This window comes from Myotis lucifugus, unplaced genomic scaffold (genome assembly GCF_000147115.1).
Source record: "Myotis lucifugus unplaced genomic scaffold, Myoluc2.0 scaffold_10, whole genome shotgun sequence".
NCBI classification, from domain to species: domain Eukaryota; kingdom Metazoa; phylum Chordata; class Mammalia; order Chiroptera; family Vespertilionidae; genus Myotis; species Myotis lucifugus.
Genome location: NW_005871058.1, coordinates 7,476,340 through 7,497,168, shown reverse-complemented (window position 1 = coordinate 7,497,168; position 20,829 = coordinate 7,476,340). Strand labels below are relative to the sequence as shown.

The window sequence follows — 20,829 nt, the reverse complement described above, 5'->3', positions numbered from 1 at the left end:
CAACTACTTTTATGTGAGCAATGACATCTTTGCTGCACTTGGAGTTGGTGCCTCCTCAGTACTGGTCTCCATGCATCCTTCTTCACAAAACACACAGTAATTTAATAAATCCTCCTTTCTCCTGGAGCATGGGTTTTCAGGGGGTAACTGGAACAAGATGCTGCAAGCAGGTGTCTCTGTAGAGCATGCTTGCTAGTTCCCCAGTCCCCACTCTGCCCCTCAGAGGCTGTATCTGTATGGCATGTTGACCAGCACACCAGGATCTCCCCACTGTGGTGCACAGGTTTTAGGTGGTTTCCAAAAGTCCTTTGATGAAGAAATTTTGCTATCATTTTTTGTTCTACTTTCTCCGTGGACATAGCGTTTGTAATTAATTTTGTAGGTAGTTTTAGATGCTTATAAATGATGGGGCTTTTGCCTATTTCCTACTTGTTCTGGTCTCTTTCATTCTTTGGTGACAAAATTACTAGTAATTGAATTTATGTCATAAAAAGTTTTCCCCCCCTGTGTGTGCCTGCTCTGAAAACATTTGAGGTTTTATTTGAAGATAAGTGGAAACTGATGCTTCATGCTATAATCTGACCAGGTTTTATAACAGACACTGAGACCAGGGCCAAACGGATTGTTGAGTCATGAAGACCTAATTTTCAAACACTCATCACTGCATTTCCTTTCATTTTCATTTTTGGGTGAAATCAATATACTCACAGAATCAGTTGACCTGGAACATACATTCACACTTGAGTCCTGGTCATGATTTATATTTATGATACTATTTGGAGTTATACTATTCACATTATTATTTATATAATTACTGTTTGGCATGGGTGAACCCCTTTTGTGATTTGGGGCTGTGACACAGCACAATAGAACAAAAATACAAACGTAACAACAAACAATGAAAATAGGTGCATGTCGACAAATTACAGACTGTTCACCGAATGCTGGCAGAAGTAAACCACATAACTACTATTGAGAGTTAATAGGATTTTTATGAAAATCATAATTGCTTATATTTCAAATCTGTGCACACAATGGTTTTAACTTTTCTTTCCCCTTGAAGCCACCAAACCCCAGGGACCACTCTAACATTGCCCTATGGGCTTTGATGAGAACTTTTCTGAAACAGAATGGTATGGGTAGGAGGAGACTGGCCCCTAGTGAAGTTTAAAGAGAACAAAAATCAGAAACTGAAGAAACACCAGGTTGTGGCTTCTAGTTTGTGGAACCAGAAATTCAAGCTATGTCCTTATAAGTGTTTCTATTTCTTCTTTCTTTGTATCTTACAGAATAAAAGCCAAGGATCCATCTTTGTCCGGATACATGCCCCGTGGCAGGTGCTGGCCAGAGAGGCAGAATTCTTGAAGATCAAAGTTCCCACCAAGAAAGTATGAACATGTTTCTTCTGGGGTTAAGGGCCTCCTAAGGGCTGGATGAATGTGAATCATTGGGGAACAGGGTCATGTGGGACATGGGTTTTGTGGAGGTGAAATCACACTTACCTCCCCAAGGACCCTAAGTATGGGGAATGATGTGGGTGGGACAGGAAAAGAGTTGGGGACGGGGAGAGGGGCTGGATTTGGCGATCTTTTCACCTCAGAGCTCCACCTGGAATGGGCTCCATGAGAAGCCAGACATTACCCTGATCTAGCTTCTTGATTTCTTCTTTCTTCCTCTTCTTGGGGTCCCAACACAACCAGGCATTTTTTTCAGAGTGAATGTAACAATGAGAAGAGACAGCAACCCATGATGATTGGGTCAGTAGCATGCAGGGAAAACTGCACCAAACGTGTTGTGAATATTCTGGTTGTGACTCTGCCACTAAGTATTGTGTGTGGTGGGCTTGGCTCATCTCTTCTGTAAAATAGAAGATTCCTCATCAGAAGAGTTGGTCAAAATTATTTGGGAATACTTTCAAAGTGTTCATACCAATGCCTCATCTTGTGATTTTGATTTTGTTGGTTGGTGTGGAATGAGGAGCTGGTGTCAGTATTGTGAAAAATATCCCCAGGAGGTTGTCATCCATATCTGGGTTGAGAGCCACACAGTTTAGATGATTTTTAAGGTCCTTTTTAGCTGATATAGTCTATGTATAATTTAGAAACCTTCTCAGGGAATTCCTAGGTGACAGTCTTCTTATAAAACAAAATCCAGCAAACATCTCACACCTCCAAAAAGAAAGGAAACATGGCCACAGATTCACCATTCCCTTTTTTAAAAAATTAGGCATTTTAGGGGAAATGGGTGGTTATTGGCCTTGACCATTTGAGATGGCTCTAGGAAGGGTCCTGGGGCAGATAAAAATCTAGTTTAACCATGAGTGATCTATTGATGATCTATCTCTTTATCTGTCTCTGTTTTTCTCTGTCTCTGTCTCTGTATCTTTGACACACACACACACACACACACACACACACACACACACACACACCTATAGTGTCATTCCACAAGTGGTGGCCAAGCTTTGCAGAGATTATTTTCATCATTCTAACTACCATAATTCCCACCCTCCCAATATCTGTTGCCTTCTATACCACCATTATCACCTGCCTATATCACCATCTCCACTATCATTAGCATCCTTATAGTCAGCAACGCCATTCTGGTTAGCATTATTGGCTATGTTTACATCTTCACTACCAACAGATTTACCATTCCCATCAAAAATCACTTATCAAAACACACACACACACACACACACACACACACACACACACACACAAAAGAAAAAAAAGAAAAAAGAAAAAATCACTCATCAAGTACCATCATGTGGGATGCCATTATGAACTACTCAAGAAGGATAAAGTCTGCGGGTTCTGTTTTTACAGGTTTATTAAGATGGATAATACCTCCATGGCAGGTGGACACATGACTATTAAACAAGGAACAAACATAGACATGAATATTGGCTACAAACTTCTGCTAATAAAAAGGTCAATGTTTTGGGGTCACATGCCTGAACGTCTTGGTTTCATAAGGACCACACTGTGATCTTTCCCCCCTTAGTTGTACTACTGCGTTCTTTGTCTCCCCGTTTTAAACCTTTCAATCCTTTTACTGCTGTCCTCAAATGTGATCTGTCATCTTTGTTCTAGATCTCTGCTCCTCCTCCATTGATGTTCTCCCAGTCTGCTGGCAACAGGACCCAAGCCTTAGCCTTAGATAGAGGCTTCTGCTTACCTCCTCTGGTGTCCTAACATGGCCAACCCCGTTTTCTTCTCTTTCTTCTAACTTCAATATATATTCTTTCTTCTCCTTTCTCTGGTTTATCTGAATAATGTTCTGTTAATCTCATTCTATTTGTATCTTGCTTCCTATGTTTTTATCTTTTGCTGGCTGATCCACGGAAAGAAGGTGAGCAAAACTCTAATGCCCGTGCTACTGCTTCTGTCCCCAGAATGATCCTTTTAGCAAGAAACCTAGAGACATAGAAAAAGTGTATATCCTTCTTCAATTTTTTCTCTTTACCTCTCTTTCTTCTTTGCTCTCCATCTTTCTTTTACTCCCATGCTTTTCCTTTATTTCTTTCTCTTCAACCTCTCTCTTCTGTTACCTTCTCCTAGCTTCCCTCTCTGTTCTTTGAACACCCTATCACACCTCTTGTTTTTCTACCACTTCCTTTTTTTCCTCAGTCCCAGACTCAGTCCCCAAGTAGTGCCAGCCTCTGATCCCTCTGGTCTCTGCTTGTCCTTTCACAAGCTCATACCTTTGAGAGCATATCTTCCCTCAGAGTTTGTATGCCCCCAAACATTTATCCTATTGGAACTTCCCATCTATAGTTTAGGTGGTACTTGCACTTGAATTTGTAGAAAGGATAATTAGGACAAGGACATATTATAGCCATCTCTTAGTTTCCCTCCTTTTTTATTTTTGCATTTATTTTTCATAATTCAAAAATATGTTTAACATATAACCTGGTATAAATTTGAGTTGTACAAAATGTTAATTTAATGCATCTAGCTATTGTAATATGATTGCCATTGTAGCGATAATTAGCAACTCTATCATGTTACATAACTTTTTCTTTCTTTTTTGTGGTTGGAATAATTAAGTTCTAGTCTCTTAGCAAGTTTGATGATTATAATATAATATTGTTGTCCATATTCTACTGTGCATTGGATCTCTAAGGCTTATGCACTACTTGTTGAAAGTTTCATCCTTGAACAATACCTAACCTATTCCCTTCCCTCTATTTCCGGGTAACCAACAATTCACTCTCTGTTTTCACAAAAGTTTAGATTTTTAGATTCCATGTATAAGTGATTTCATACAGTACTTTTCTTACTCTGACTTATCTCACTTAGCATAGTGTCTTCAAGTTTCATCCATGTTGTTGCAAATGGCAGGATGTCCTTCCTTCTCATGGCTGAATACTATTCCATTGTGAATATACAACACATCTTCGTTAGCCATTCATGCGTTGATGAGCACTTTGGTTATTTTCCACCCCTTCTTCCTTTTGATTTTGGGAGACGCTACACTAAACAATCCTCAGAAAACCAGACTTTTAGCTTTGGTTCTGTACTTATTTGCTATATGATTTGGGGGTGTCACTTCATCTTTCAGAGCCTCAGTTTCTTCACATGTGATATGGGCATAATAATACCTGGCCTATTTTTCTTAGAAGGCCATTGGAAGAATACAATTCTTAACCAGTGCTATGGAAATACAGGAATTTGTTATTGTGTCTGTGTTCTCAAGTCTTTTTATGTATATTCTCAATTCCTAGTCCCCCAGTCAATGTCCCTCCTGACCCAATAGGCAGACAACACTGATGGAATTCTCACAGTAGGAGAGTCTTTGGAGAGACCCTGAAGTGCACAGAAATAATCCATGCACTCAGAAAGCTATAGTCAAAGGAGCAACAGGAAGAATGCACATGCCCAGAATCAAAACACTAGTTAGATGGTGTGTCAAACAGCGAGTCATTAGCACAGGACAGATTCTGCATGGAAACATGGTGAACCAGGGAGTCGGGAGAATAAAACCAGATGGTGGCTCCTACAAGGCTCCAGGTATAATAGAAAGAACTTCTCCCAAAGTTTCTGGGCCCCAGATGTGACACAGGTGGACTGTTCTGGCATCCTTCTATGGGTTCAGTCACATGACCCTGATCTTTGTATTCATAGCAATGCAGTGGCTTGTTGTTGACCTTACAGGGGGTGTCATAACCAGGAGACTGGAATATAACCTGGTATGCTGGGGAGGATGCATATGTTTTTAAAAGTTATTCTGAGACCTGATCCCAGGGGTGGTGGTGGGGATTAAATCTAGTTCCTGAGATGAGAAGTGAACATGGAGGGGAGGATGAGACAGGGAAGTCTGTGGAGGGTCAGTGTTGGGTCCAGTGGCACTCTTGTCCTTTTTAAGTGGGTCTGGGAAGTGACTACAATGAGAATAAACTACATTTGCAGAGAGCCACATCCTGGTGGCTGGGGAAACGTGGAAGAAGGCTGAGGCATGGTATGGGATCATCTAAGCATCTTCCAGGCTAGTGGACGTTTGTGTCATAACTCAGCGGGCTCTGGAGAGACCAGGAAAATGGGGAGGAAATCACGAAATCGAGATCTCAAACCTGGACAAATCCATAGTAATGTGTCCAGGGACTCAGAGTCCTGAGCACAGATATTAATTGGGAAGGGGAACCTTGGAAGGAAGCATTTGTTTTCCAAAAACAACAACAAGAGAGCCAGCATTTTGTGAGGGACACTCATTCATGTACAGGAAGAGGGTGGGAAGGCCTGGCCTTTGGCCCCGAGGAGCCTGGGAAGGTTTGAAATGGTTGTTTTCTCATTTCTGCTTATTACCAAGGTGGCCTTTCTAGACTGTGGTCAATGTCTATGTTTATTTCTCATTCACTTTCATATGTATGAATGGCTACCCCCCTTTCTCACCTCTCATATTCACTTACGCTCCAAGTGCTGCCTGCAGCAGAGACAAGGCCAGGGATGGACAAGGGGGAGTAACCAAGTCTATTCTTATCAATGAAATCATTTTAACCCAGCCACTAAACTAAGAAGAAGTGACATGCCTAGAATGGGGGGAAATCACTTTTATTCAATCTGGCAAAGCTTTTGTCGCTATTATTAATAGAGTGAGTAATATCGAGGGGTCATGCATGCTGTTCCCAGGAGCCTATGAGGACTTTAGCTTTTAAGTCCTTCCCATGCAAGCAGATGCCATTAACTTTGAGCAAGTCATACCTTCGTAGGCTCAGAGCTCCCCTCATCTCCAAACCGGGAATAATAAATGTCAGTAAGGGCTGTTGTAAGGAGCAGTGACGATATATTTAGGATGCCTAGCACAGAGGCACGTGCAACACAAAGTAACTGCTATTACTACTGTTGTTGATATTATTGTTCATATGCGATGTGTGTCGGGCAGCACAGTTGGCACCAGAGCTGGGCTGCTTCTTCCTGCTATTTCCCTTCACAGCCAACATCTGTATTGTTGTGGGGAAAACAGGCCCAGTCCCTTAAATCTGCCATGGAAGCCAGAAGCCCAGACATGGAATCAGTGGGGAGGCGGGAGCAGATGGCCTTTGGGCTCTGTGCTGGGGGATTTCTGTTTCCTATAGCATGGGTCCTTGGGGTGTTCGCAAACATAAAGGCTCCATGTGCACGGCCTGTGATGCAGTCACTGGGAAAGCCAGCAGGCCCCACAGCATGGGAGAGACAGCTTGAAGACGCCCATTTCAAAGGATCGACAGCAGGTGTGACAAGTAGAGACCTCAAGTTCCACTGCTGGCTCTGCCCCCATGAATCTGGGATTATTTGATTCATATCTTTGCCTATTTCCCCAAACAGGACTTGAGATGGAGTACAACCAAAAGCATAAACACAAATGGAGCATTTAAAAGAAGGACACATAAAAAAGAAGTATGTAACTGAGGGGGAAGTAGGGAGGTATAGAGAAATAATGGTAATTGAAATAGAAAATCAGGGTAGTTAATGCAAGTGAGACAATTTTCATTCTGAGTTTCCAGGTAGCCAAGGCAGAAAGGACTGTGGCTTATATATCTACTCTGCTCTGTTTCATCAGAGGAGGCAAACTGTGTCCTGCTGTTAAAACATAATTGTTAGGTAAAAGTTGTGAATTATATAAGGGGCATATTTTCAGTGATGAGTTCATATAAGGTTCTGGAATGTTCTTTGTATAACTTTTCTTAGTTGGTTCTGGATAAAATCTGAGAATGTAATGTTGAACTGTAGTTCAAGGAGGGTTGTATTATAAATAATATAGGTAAATTTCTGATGAGCTAACTTGATTAAAAGATAAAGGTTAGAGCAGAAGTACCAATCATATTTTAATTCTCTCCATAAAATCCATGTTTTGGAATAGTTTAATCTACTAAATTGCATTTATTAAGGAATAATTCATCTTCCTTTTTCATTAACTGAAAACAGATATAACTGTCACTAAGAATTTTCTGATCAGTGTGAGAAAATTGGTGGTATCTTGCTGAACCAATATAATTCCAGTTAAAAAGCAAAGAAATGACATGTTAGTTAACCTCAATGGCCCCTTAAGGGGAAAATATTAATTCCATTAAGCTTTGTCAATTATTGGAAGTCATTCTCAGATGCCTATTACTGCCTCTCTGGAAATTCTGATTTGGTAACTGTGGCTTTTGCAAAAGTTCCACAGGAAGAGCCTCCCCCTAGCTCATGGTGCCCACCCTGCTTCAGGGACTGGCCAGGATTGCAGCACCTCTTGTTTCTATTCAGGCTTAGGAAGTCCCAAGGTTTGCAATTGTCAGTCTGGAGACGTAGGAGAATCAATGGTGTGAGCTCCAATCAAATATATATATATATATATATATATATATATATATATATATAATAAAAAATTGATCCAAGTGATTTTGGAGGCTTAAGAAGTCAGGCAGGAGGAGTGCCCTCTTACTCACGGGAAAGTCAGCCTTTTTGTTCTGTTTAGGCCTTCACCTGATTGGACGAGGCCCACCATATTAGGGAGGACAATCTGCTTTACTCAGTCTATCCATTCAAATGTTCATCCTATTAAAAAACACCCTCACTGACACAACCAGAATATCTGGGCGCTGCATGTCCCAGTCAAGTTGACATAAAATTAACCATTGCAAGGCTTGTACTTTTTTTTAAAATATGTATTTTATTGATTTTTTACAGAGAGGAAGGGAGAGAGAGTTAGAAACATCGATGAGAGAGAAACATCGATCAGCTGCCTCCTGCACACCTCCCACTGGAGATGTGCCTGCAATCAAGGTACATGCCCTTGTCCGGAATTGAACCTGAGACCCCTCAGTCCACAGGCCGACGCTCCATCCACTGAGCCAAATTGGCTAGGGTGCAAGGCTTGTACTTTTAAGACCCAGTCAAGTTGACATAAAATTAACCATTGCAAGGCTTGTATTAAAAAAAATAATTCTTTATTGTTGGAAGAATTACAAATGTCCCATTTTTACCCCATTGACCCCTCCAGCCTGCCCCTGCCCCCCGCCCCAGGATTTTGCCACCCCCTTGTCTGTGTTCATAGGTTATGCATATATGCATACAAGTTCCTTGGTTGATTACCTTCCTCCCACCCACCCTCCCCCACCTTGTATTTTTATAGTGGGTTGAATAGTGGCATCCAAAAGGAATGTCCAACCCCCAACCCTGAGACTTGTGAATGTGATCTTATTTAGAAAGAGGGTCTTTGCAGATATAATTAGCCTTAAAGATCTCAAGATGAGGTCACCCTGGACTTAGGGTGCACCCAAATCCAATGGGTCCACCCTAAGAAAATGTAGAAAGAGATTTGGGACACACAGACACACAAGGGAGAATTCCATGTGAAGATGGGGGAAGAGATTGGAGTGATAGAGCCACAAGCCAATAAATGCCTGTGGCCATCAGAAGCTTAAAGAAGCAAGGAAGCTTTTCTCCTTAGAGCCATAGGAGGGAGCACTGCCCTGATGACACTCTATTTCAAACTTGTGCTTTCACAACTCTGACAGAGTAAGTTTCTGTTGTTACATGCCCCACCCAGTTTGTGATCATTTGTCATGGCAGCCCTAGGAAATGAACACACTTTTCCTCTGGGCAGAAAGCAAGAAACAGACAACTCAAGACCTGGGTTTTGGTAGGCTTGCTGGCTTGCTCTGTATCCCAAGAATCTACTTTTCATCTTCTAAGATTGCTTGAAATAGGCTTGTTCATTTCTTGATGCTTGATTTTGGGGTTGTCTAGAGGAGTCTTTGTGCAAGTTTCCTCCTATATGACCTTAGTGTGTCTATGTCTACTTTGCATTTTGTTCCTGGTTTGATGAGATCAGAGAGTCTTGGGAAAGGCTCACCTTAGCATGGATGGTGGACGGAGATCCTGTGTGGCTAAGAAAAACTGCTAATTTATTTCAACAATTATTTTCCCACTTATGCATCTATTTCCAAAGATAATCATTGTTTGATTAAGGTAAAGCTTATGCTAAAGCAGAATGGTATCTGTAAAATAAGGATGTTCCCATGTTTTAAAGCTTGACTACATTTTATACTTTAACAGAAAGGTTGATAAATGCATTCTCAACAATATAAAACAAAATTGAAATAAGAAAAAAACTAGTAACCAAAGATATAAGTTGATAAATAGCTAACTAAATTAATTATTTTAAATGCAGCAGATGCTTCCTATGTGTTGTGCTCTTTGATAAGCATTATTTTATTTTTATCGTCACAACAACAATATGAAGTAGATACTAGCCTTAGCCCATTTTATAGATGAGAAAACTGAGGCTCATAGAGGTTAATAAACTTACTTAAGGCCACAAAGCATGAAGGGGTTAGATTCAGGACTCAAAGACATTTCTGTCTGGCTCCAAAGTCATGCTTCTACCCTCTCACTTTACCTAAGAATCTATAACTGGGGCTTGAGGTAGCATAGTCTGGAACAACATTTTCCAAAGTATTTACTGTAGAGTAAAAGTGTTTTGTTTTAACAAAAAACCCCCAAATTCCATAATCTTATAAACTCTAGAAAAACTCTTAATTATTACAACTTATCTGACCAATTAAAAGTTCTGAGAAGCCTTGTAGTAAAGAAGATGGTTCAATTTCGTTCAACTTGTTTCCTGCTGAACACTAATATGATACTAATAGGTATATTAACAGGTGTCCTGGGAACCAGTGGTCTGCAGAACATACTTTGGAAGATTCCATCCTAGGTTAAGTAATCTTGGACTTGGAGAGGTCACACACTTAATTTTTTTTTAATGCCACAGGCTAGCTCATTACATTATCTAACAGCTCTGGATTATAGTTTTCTCATCTGTAAAGTAAGGAACTTAGATCCTAAATTCTCTGTAATAGCTGTAAAATGTGTGGTCTACATGTAAGTGACAATTTGTGAATTTGTTTATTCTTTCCCTGTTATTGATATTAGTGGAGGGAACTGGGGATGGATAACATTTAAGGTCATTCACTCTGATTGTGTTCAACTATCTAAGAGTAAAAATGTCCTACATCCGCCACCTTTTCAAAGTTGTGCTTTAAATGAGGTAGTGCACTGAGCCTGTGGGTGCCTGTTTCTCATGTGGGGCTGCCTTTTAACTCTGATCCTGGTCACATCACTGAATTCTTTGCACACGCGGGACTGCTCTTTTCCAAACTACACCTTACTGTAGAGCCTACATTGCACTCTGTTAGACTCTTGTCAGAAGGAGAGTACTTTACTCTTTCTTCCAGGGGCTAGACCTTGGCTAATGCATTAAATATTTGCCTCTGGTCCTAGAATGATCTTCCTACCCTCCCCAGATAGACAATAAACAATCAAGAAGCCCAAATATCATTTCCCTCATAGACCTTTCTTTGTTCATGTAGCTGAACTGAAGTCACCTTTACCCACAGTCTGTATTTTTCTCACCTCTTAGTTTTTATTTATTGGGTGCTTTACTCTAGTGTCTTCAGATCTACCATAATCCCCCAAGAGTAGAAACTATAGTTTATGTTACCTGTGTATTCCCTGTAAACTCTAGTATGGTGTTCCATAAATAATAGGTGCTCAATAAGTTAGCAATCAGAGAGCATGCACCGAAATACAGCGATCAACTAATGCCAAATAATTCTTGTTTCCCCAGCCGTAGGATCTTTTTGCAGCTGTGATCCTCCGCATACTAGCAGGGGTTTCAGCTCCATACAAAATTCACGAACAGAAGCGACACTCCTTTCCCTCCTCACCCTGACCAACTCCTTCTTTTATCAGGTAGTGATTCGGGGCTATTTTGACAGTTTCGTGAATTGTCCTTAGTGACCAGAAAGTAAGAAGCAGGAGAAATTCCATCAGTTCTATTAAGGATGGAGAACTTGCAGATCCTGGGTCGTGGGCAGAGGGTCACTGTGCACTAAGCCTTCAAAGTTCCTTCCACGACAGATTCCTTCTATTGTTATCATCAATAATTTTTGAAACGAACCAGAAGTGTTGCTGTTTCCATAAGGTTGGCTGTAGGTGGGGCCTTTCCCCTATTGTCACTGCCTGTTCCCAAGCATTTGTTTTTAATAGAGGCACAGCTGAGAGGGTAGGGTTTATATTTGATATCTTTATGGGCTTTTCAGTGCATGCTCTTTGCTATTTAAATTGGCTGGAAAGAGTGCAGAATACTTTGAATTTTTATTCTTTTTTTTTGTTTTGTTTTCTGTAATCCCTCTCATCTTAAAAAATCAGAAAAAATAACTGGTGCCACCTAAGTGTTGCGGTTTGAGTAAGGAACCTCAGATGGCACATGCACAGACCATGATCTAGACATGCCGCCAGGCCTGGAAAGACCACAGTGAAGCTGAGCATATGAAAGTGTAACGGCATTTTCATTAACAGTGAAGCTGGAAACAGTGAAGCTGAAAATGTAATGGAAAGTGAATTTGAATTTTTTATTAAGTTGTTTTTAGATTCATGGTTTAAAAACTACTGAAATAGAAGCAGTAGTTTTCTTTTTCATATCCTCACTCTCATGTCTGTCTGAACTAGGTTAGCACAGGCCAGGCTGGGGGTGTCTGGGACCCAGATACTGGACTGTGGGCTGGTGGGGCTAAGGGCAACGGGCAGTGGGTAGGCTGACCACTGAATTTATCATCCGAAGTGGGGTGCTTTGGGAGTGAAAGAGCTATTGATAACTATGCCAGGACACATTGTAAACCCGGACCATCGTGAGGGTTGCCCATCTTGGCTGTGGATGCCCCTGTGGGTGTGTGAGAAAGGGCTAGCAGGAGGGGAGTTGCAGAGAAGCAGTCAGCTTCTGGCACTTGGGGCTCATGGGCCGAGTTCTCCTTACCCAGTAAGAACTGATGTCAGTAATGTCCTGGCTCATAATGGCTCTTGAGATAGGATTGTTACATTTTCAGTAATTTTGAGAGCTGGTTGTTATACCATTGATAGCTTGAAATTGCATATGGTGGGCATACAGCAGTCCCCCCTATCCACAGTTCAGCTTTCCATGGTTTCAGTTATCCATGGTCAAGAACAGTCTGAAAATATTAAATGGGAAATTCCAGAAATAAACAATTTATAAATTTTATTTATTTTTTTAAAAAATATATTTTATTGATTTTTTACAGAGAGGAAGGGAGAGGGATAGAGAGTTAGAAACATCGATAAGAGAGAAACATTGATCAGCTGCCTCCTGCACACTCCCCACTGGGGATTTGCCTGCAACCAAGGTACATGCCCTTGACCAGAATCGAACCTGGGACCCTTGAGTCTGCAGGCCAATGCTCTATCCACTGAGCCAAACTGGTTAGGGCAACAATTTATAAATTTTAAATTGCACACTGTTCTGGGTAGCATGATAAAATCTCACGCCATCTTGTTCCCTCGAACCTGGGACACGAATCATCCCTTCGTCCTGTGTCTCCAGGCTGTATATATTCCCTGCCCATCAATCACTTAGCCTTCTTGCTTATCATTATGATAAAATTTGTGTGTGTGTGTGTGTGTGTGTGTGTGAGAGAGAGAAAGAGAGAGATAGAGAGGGAGAGGGCATATTCACATGAATTTTATTACAGTATCTTGTTAAAACTGTTCTATTTTCTGATTAGTTATTGTTGCTAATTTCTTACCGTCCCTAACATAAACTCTATCATTGGTTTATAGAGAAAACATAGTATACATAGGGTTTGGTACTCTCCATGGTTTCAGACATCCATTGGGGGTCTTGGAATGTATCCCTGTGGATAAGGGAGTGGGGCTACTACATTTATACCATAGAAATCAGCACATATTACAAATTAGCAATCCCCCCCCCCCCCGAGTGGTTGGTGTTTCCCAGCACTTCACAGATGAGAGCGCCGAGAAGGGGAACTGTGTGCAAAGGCCTGATGGGACCATCGACAAAATCTGTCCCATGGCTGGGGCAAGGTCCAACCTGTGGGTGTTGAAGGACTATTAGTCAGAGAGGAGCCAGAAATGACAGTCAGGGACTGTGGTACAGAAATTGATTTCCCACCACTCCCCCGCCTGCTTACTCTGCACCCGCCACACTGGCCTGCTTGCTGTTCCTTCAGAAAGCCAAGCATGTTTTCATTGTAGGGCCGTTTTGCTTGTCCTTCCTCCTGCTGAGACCTTCTCCAGATAACCACAGAACTCGCCCCTTCACCGGGGCCTCAACTCAGATGTCCCCTCCTCAGACAGGCCTCTCAACCATCCTGTGTGAGGCAGCTTCCCTGCCACTCTCCATCCATGTTCTCTCTCTTTTTATTTTTTCTCAGCTACCCGATACTGAGTCACATGTTTGTGTCTTTGTTGTCTGTATCCTCACTACATTGGCAGCTCCATGAGGGCAGGATTTTGTTTGGCTGCATTGGCAACACCTAGAACAGGGCCTGGTATAGACCAAGCACTAAATCAGTATCTTATAATGAATGAAAGAATGGATCACACACAGCAGACCTAATCCACTGTTGGTGGCTTGCTGGAGGGTGATGCTGAGATGGGTTCTGAGCCTCCATCCAAGGGCATTAGGAAGGAATGCTGTGATCCCTTAGGGCTGCTGCAAGGTGGGGAATGGCAGCATAGTGTGTACATGTCCCATAATAGCCATCCCTAATCTGGGTCCTCAATAGTCCCTTTGGTTACCAAAGAACATGTAGGAAGAGTCTAATTGTACCTGGAGTGGGGCTTGGTTGTGTATAAGGCTTCCTAACCATTTGGAAGTTCACATTTTTCATCTATCCATTCATCCATCCACCCAATGAATATTTATTGACTATCACAATGCATGAGATACTTTGCTGAGGGCTGGTGATTCAGTGGTGACTACAGCTGGCCCTGGTTCCATGTGGCTTTGGTGTGTTGAGGATTCAGAAGTTAGTAGGTTGTGAGCTGGGAGGCACCGCAGAATGAAAAGAAGGGAGTGAATGGAGAGCTAACTGGAGGAACTAATTTAGATGGTGGTGGGGGGCAGAGTGAAGACGGGTGTAATTTGAGCTGAGATCTGAGGATTGGGTAGGAGTTTGCCAGGTGGGGAGGACAGGTGAACCTTCCCAGAAAAGGAAAGGACCTGTCCTGAAGCCAAAGGTGAGAAAACCCTGGCCTGTGTGGGGAACTGGGAGGAGGCCCATGTGCCAGTGTGCGTGAGGCACAGAGGCTGTGGGCAGAGGGGCTGAGGCTGTGGTGGAGGCAGGAGGCACAGCTTGTAGGGGCGTAGTTAGCCGTGTAAATAGTTTGGATTTTATCCCATGTTTTAAAAGTCAGCAAACATTCATTCATGTATACAAGACATACTGAGACAGAATTAAAAGCCATAAATGAGTACAGAGTTAGACTTTGGAAAATGTGCATTTTGTAAATATATTACTGCCTACAATCAGCATTGCTGTAGACAAGAAATTGACCTCTAGGCGTAGGTTGGGATGAAGACACTGAGCAGCTCCTGTTCTTAATGTGTGCAAAGTCTGCCTTTGGGCTCTGAAATGCCACTGAACTTAGCAGCTCTTGGTGCTGTTTGCATTTTGATTGGTGAATGGCTTAACACTCCCTCTCAAGGGTCAATGTGCTTATGCATGGAACTTCTCTGGTCCGGTTCTGTGTGTGCTTGCGTGTGAGTGTGCGTCCCTCCCTCTGCCTTCTCAGGCAGCAATGGGGACAATAGTGTACAAATTCTGCTGCATCTTTAGCTTCTCTTCTTTATAACTTCTCTAGTTCACCAGCTTCCACCCCTGTCCAGCTAGTGGCTTGTGGTGCCACCTTCCACACTATTGACTTCTCTGTGCATCTGAGCCTTTTGACATTAAAGGTGAGTACTAGGTGGGTGTGATGATAATTTTCAGCCTCTCAAAATAAGTGAGATGCTGTGAATAATAACAGGTTAACCCTCCATTATCCATTGATTTGAGGGGCAGAGGAAAGCACAAATAAATTCAAAGGGACAGATAATCTGAATAAATGTCTGTTGGGCTGTGGGGTGTAAGCAGTATGCATGCGCACAGCTGGGCTCACTCTCCATCTTTCTACCTGGCCTGTGTTCTTCCTGCTGACTTTTCCTACCAGTTGCAGAGAGAGAGACCCTCTTAGTTCACTATAGATAAGTGATTTGTGGATAATCAAGATTATATTGTTTATCTCATATGTTGTTATACCTCTTTCTTGATCTTTGGGGGGGGTCATTAGATCTCCAAATGTTTGTGTGATATTGGGCATGTTAGTAAAACTTTCTGTGCCTCAGTTTCTTTATCTGTAAAACAGGGACAGTAATGTGCATATGCTCATGATAGACATCACTGTAGCCTTGGTTCCTTGCATCCCAGGAAGGGACATGATTCCAATGTAGAAAGAAAACAAATCAGGCCTCAGACCACACTGCTGTGCCCCACTGAAGGGGAGACAGAGAGAGACAAGGGGGAAAAGAAGTAAGAAGAGAAGAAATCTCAGCAAACCTCTTAGACTGTGACAATGAGGCCAAGCAAGCTTTTATGAGAACCACATTTGAGCCCTGGAATAAAAAATAGGAGCGACATACTTTAAAAATTATTTATGATTTTAAGCACATGAAAGGCGTATCGTGTACCCAGGGAGGGCATAATGGGGAACAGCTGGCTAACATGTGTCTTGCCTTTTCTGAGGATGTTCATAATTCTCTGATGTCCAAGAATAACAGTAATAATGATGCTGCTGCTGATTGTATTAATAATAATAAAGAGGATCGGATGCCTTTCGTGGATCCTGCTGAACACGGAGAAGAGCCTGGGCTGCTGGGTTTGGTGGGGACTGAACAGGCGCTCCAGCCTGCTTCCTTCTCAGGGAATCAGGGGATCATGGAGCCCTTCTAAGGATCAAAGGTTTAAGGAAAGAGCCTGGATGGGGGGATTCAGGAAACCTGGGTTTGAGGTCTGGTTTCATCATGAACTCTGGCAATTCCCAACCCCTCAGAGTCTCAGTTTTCCCATCTGTAAAATAGCGATGCTAATACTACTTGACAGGCACACCTTGCAGAGTTTTGTGGGCCCCAATGAAATGGTGCCTGTGGAAGGGCAGGGTACATTGCAAAGCATTCTTGTATATGGAAAGTGCCATCATCATCTTTGTACTTCTTCAGCACTGGGTATAATCCACCACCAAGCTCAATGCCTGGCATCTGGAAAGTGGCTAGAAATGTTTGTGCTGTGAATGAATGTGTCTTTTTCATGAAATGTTTGATGCTGTAGATAGAACGTTAGACTTGGACAATACTTTAACAGCCATTGCATCAGTCCTCTCTGTTATGGTTTGTTGGGTGGATCTGGAGCGGAGCTCAATCTCAGGTTCGTTACCCCCTCTACTGAGTATGGATCTAAGTACTCTACCCAATGCCCTATCAATGATGAGATTTTCCATTCTGACTGGTGGGAATAGGTGCCATTCCCAACTCTTTTGGTCTCAGGTAGTTTTCTTATGCCCATACTGCCAAATACTCAGGGGGAACTTCTGCAGATCTCTTGGGTTGTTTGTGAGCTCTCTCTCTCTTGGGCACTCTGTCCTATGAACTCTAGTTGCCTTGCTTTCCCCAGACATATAGTTTGTCTCTGCAGCTCAGGGAGTTTGCTGGCCTCCACCTATTTTTCCTTCCTGCCAGCAATGAGCTGGAGCAATCATATCTTGTTTGTTTCCTGTCTCTCAGGAACTTCTGATGTCCAATAGCTGGCAAACTGTTGTCCTATTCTGTTTAAGCTGCTATAACAACATACCACAGACCTGGTGGCTTATACACAAGAGATTCCCCCCTCCCCCGCTCACAGTGTTGGAGGCTGGAAGTCTGAAACCAGTGTGCTAGCATGGTCCAGTGAGGGCCCTCTGCCTGGTTCATAGCTGATGCCTTCTTGCTGTGTCCTCACATGGTGGAAGGGGCTAGGGAGCTCTATGGGGTCTTTTTTGTAAGAACATTAATCCCATTCACAAGGGCTCCACTCTGGTGACCTACTCACCTCCCAAAGATTTCACTTCCTAATACCATCACTATGGGGATTAGACTTTATATATATACATTTTTTGGGGGGGAGCATTTAAATTGCAGAAACCATGATTCCATGTTTTTTGTCTGAATGTTTTGGTTATTTCAGGTATGATAAGTCTAGTCCCTGTTACTCCATCACTTTGAGGAGTGTGGGAAGTAGAAGTTTCCTAGTTTTCTCTTTAGAGATGAAGAACCTGAGAGGGACTTGTCCCAACTCACACAGCTCGATTGTGTCAGCAAGGGCCAGGATGTTCACTCAATAGACATTTTTTTGTGTTTCTACTGCACGCCAGGCACACAGATTGTCGTCCTTGCTTTCTCTAGAAGTCCATAGTCTGTTGGGGAGACAGATAGGTGAACCAATACTAAGAGAAGTGCATGACAAATTTTATGATACAGGTGTCCTTTCACAGGGTACTAAGGAAGCATGGCAAGAAGTGAGAAGCCAAGAAATGTTTCCTGAAAAAGTTGACACTTGAGCCTAGTGGTGAAAGAGAAGGAGGAGTAATCCAGGTAGAAAAGGAGGGGAGAAGTTCCAGGAATAGATGCAACACGTGCAAAGGCCCAGTGCAGTAGGAAGCAGGTCCTTTGTCCTCCAAGCCTAGTGTCCATGGTATTGTACCAGGGGGCCACCCACCTATGTTTTATAGTGGGTATGTGTCTGGCTTCATCTTCCCAAAGTCCCTGAAGTCTGGGAAATCTCTTTCTGACATAAGTCAGCATGGTGTTTCAGCCTGGTCATGTTTATGTAGGGTTTTGGTCAGGGCTGTGGAGCAGATGTTACCTTGAGGTTTCTGGCGGGACTGGCCTTTTACACCTTCTACATTTTCCCCAAAGGCAGATAATATTACTCTCAGTGATTTCCAACACAACCCCATCAAGAAACAGTCAACATTTGTGCTGGTCCCATTCCTGGTCCCTCTAAAGTCATACGTCAGGTGCCCACGCCCTTTAGCCTCTTTCTCTAAGTGAGCTCTTCCAGATACACTGCCAAGATGAGGGTCAAGGACTGCTTATAAGTTCTTAGCTACCCTTCTGCCAGAAACAGGCCCTGAGACAATTGTTGGGTTATTAATCTAAAATAACTGAATACAGGCATTCCTGGCCTTGCCGCGGCTGGGCTCCTGAGTGCCTTTGTGGTCAATGAGGACAGGAAGGGAAGCCTTTCAGCCAGACAGAGGCTTTAGGCTTTAGGCTTTTTTTCCTCCAGCCTGGCTTGTTTCTATCAAGATCTCTTACCTTTTGGGTGTTACCTAGCCTGGGCTCCTTCTGTGGCAGCAATTGGTGTAATCAAGGCTGCTTCCCCAGAGATTTACCATTCATTGATTCATTGATTGATTGATTGATTCATTCATTCATTCATGCAAAGATAGGGAATAGTTTGAACAGTATCCTGCCTTTATAGAGATTATGGTTTGGTGGGGCAGCTGGACATTAATCAAATAATCACTCAAATAAATGTAAAGTTACAACTGTGATAAGTACTACAAAGGAGAGGCATTTGAAATATGATGTGGGGACTTCTAGAGAATCCCATGGGCTATGTTAACAATTTTTGTCTTTATCATAAAAGCAATGGGTAATTGTTGAAGACTTTCCCAGGCAGGTGACACAATCAGATATTTGCTTTGGAAACATCACTCTGGCTCCAATATAGGGAATGAATTAGAGGCGGACAACAGAGTTGCCAGAATAAAATACAGATGCCTAGTTACATTCAAATTTTGGATATATAATGAATACTTGTTTAGTATAAATGTGTCCCAATATACTATACAATACTTATATTAAAAATTATTGTTGTCCAGCTGGTGTTGCTCAGTGGTGAGTGTTGACCTATGAACCAGGAGGCCATGGTTGGAGTACATGCCTGGGTTGTGAGCTCGGTCCTCAGTGGGGGGGCATGCAGGAGGCAGATGAACAATGATTCTCTCTTATCATATGATGTTTCTATCTCTCCCTTCCCCTTTCCTCTCTCACATCAATCAAAAATATATATAAATATATTAAAAAAAATTGTTTTCTTATTCCTAAATATATAAAAAAGCCAGGGGCCGTCATGACCGAAACAACTGGCGACCAGGCTGGCAGGGTGGGCCAGTAAAGGGTGACCAGGCAGGTGGGGGGGCAGTTAGGGGCGACTAGGCCAGTGGGGGGGTCAGTTGGGGGCAACCAGGTCGGCAGAGGGGCAGTTAAGGGTGATCAGACTGGCAGGCAGGTGAGCAGTTAGGAGCCAGCAGTCCTGGATTGTGAGAGGGATGTCTGACTGCCGGTTTAGACCCAATCCCTGAGATTGGGCCTAAACCGGCAGTCAGATATCACCCAAGGGGTCCCAGATTGGAGAGGGTGCAGGCTGGGCCCAGGGGGCCTCTAGTATAAGTATAATTTTAAAGTGTAAGCATGTCCTAAATATAGCTTGGGTTATACTTATACTAAAAAATTATTTCTTGTTGATTTGAAATTCAAATTTAAGTGGACATCTTGTATTTAAAAAATATTTTTATTGATTTCAGAGAGGAAGGGAGAGGGAGAGAGTGATAGAAACATCACTGATGAGAGAGAATCATCGATCGGCTGCCTCCTGTATGCCCCACACTGGGAACTGAGCCTGCAACTTGGGCATATGCCCCAACCAGGAATCAAACCATGACCTCCTGGTTCATAAGTCAATGCTCAACCACTGAGTCACACCCAGCCTGGCTGGACATCTTGTATTTCATTTGTTAGATCTAACAACTCTAAGCAAGAGAAGATATGGGAATACCAGTTCTTGCTGTAGTTGAAGGCTCTTTAGACTAGGAAAGTAGAGGTGGAAATAGAGAGAAGTGGACAAAGAAGAAATACCCTTGGTGAGTCCAAGTCTGTTATTCCAAGGCCATCTGGAAGACAGAGTCTATCAGCTTCCCTCCTGCTCTGAAACCTTAATTTCCATACACATGCCATTTAAAGGCATGTGGTTATGGGTATGATTAACACATCATGGCAGTCTCAGTGCAGGCCTGTGCTGGGTCAGAACCTGTCCTAAATGTCCTATGTGACGTGTGCTGAAGCAGTGTGAGGAGGTCATCTTTCTGATTTTTCCCCCACAATAACTCATGTTTTAGCAAATGAAGCAGGAGAGTAAAACAGTTAAAAAACAGGCTTTGCTGGGGGTTCAAATGCTCCAGCAATTATTATCTGGCTCATACTATCTTTGACTGAGATACTTAACTCCTCTTGGCTTTGCAGCGTAACTTTCAAATTAATGTTAAAGTATATCAAGAGCCAGGCACACAAGAGAAGCTTACTAAATGGTATGTGCTTCTAGAAATAAAACAATCCCTTGTTTCAGAAATCTGGCTCATCCTTCTTCTTCCTACACAACTTCACTCTGGGTTGTTCAGACCCTTCACTGACTTC

At 42.6% G+C, this 20,829-nt stretch overlaps 1 protein-coding gene across 1 annotated transcript in view; it reads left to right on the top strand.

Moving 5' to 3' along the window:
• The window catches only part of ANO2 (anoctamin 2), a 290,309-nt gene that overhangs the window by 56,163 nt on the left and 213,317 nt on the right, over nt 1-20,829 (top strand). Inside the window, exons 4-5 of the mRNA XM_023749823.1 lie at nt 1,290-1,388; nt 2,012-2,014. Coding sequence (XP_023605591.1) covers nt 1,290-1,388; nt 2,012-2,014 — 102 coding nt within the window. The remainder of the gene's footprint in view (nt 1-1,289; nt 1,389-2,011; nt 2,015-20,829) is intronic.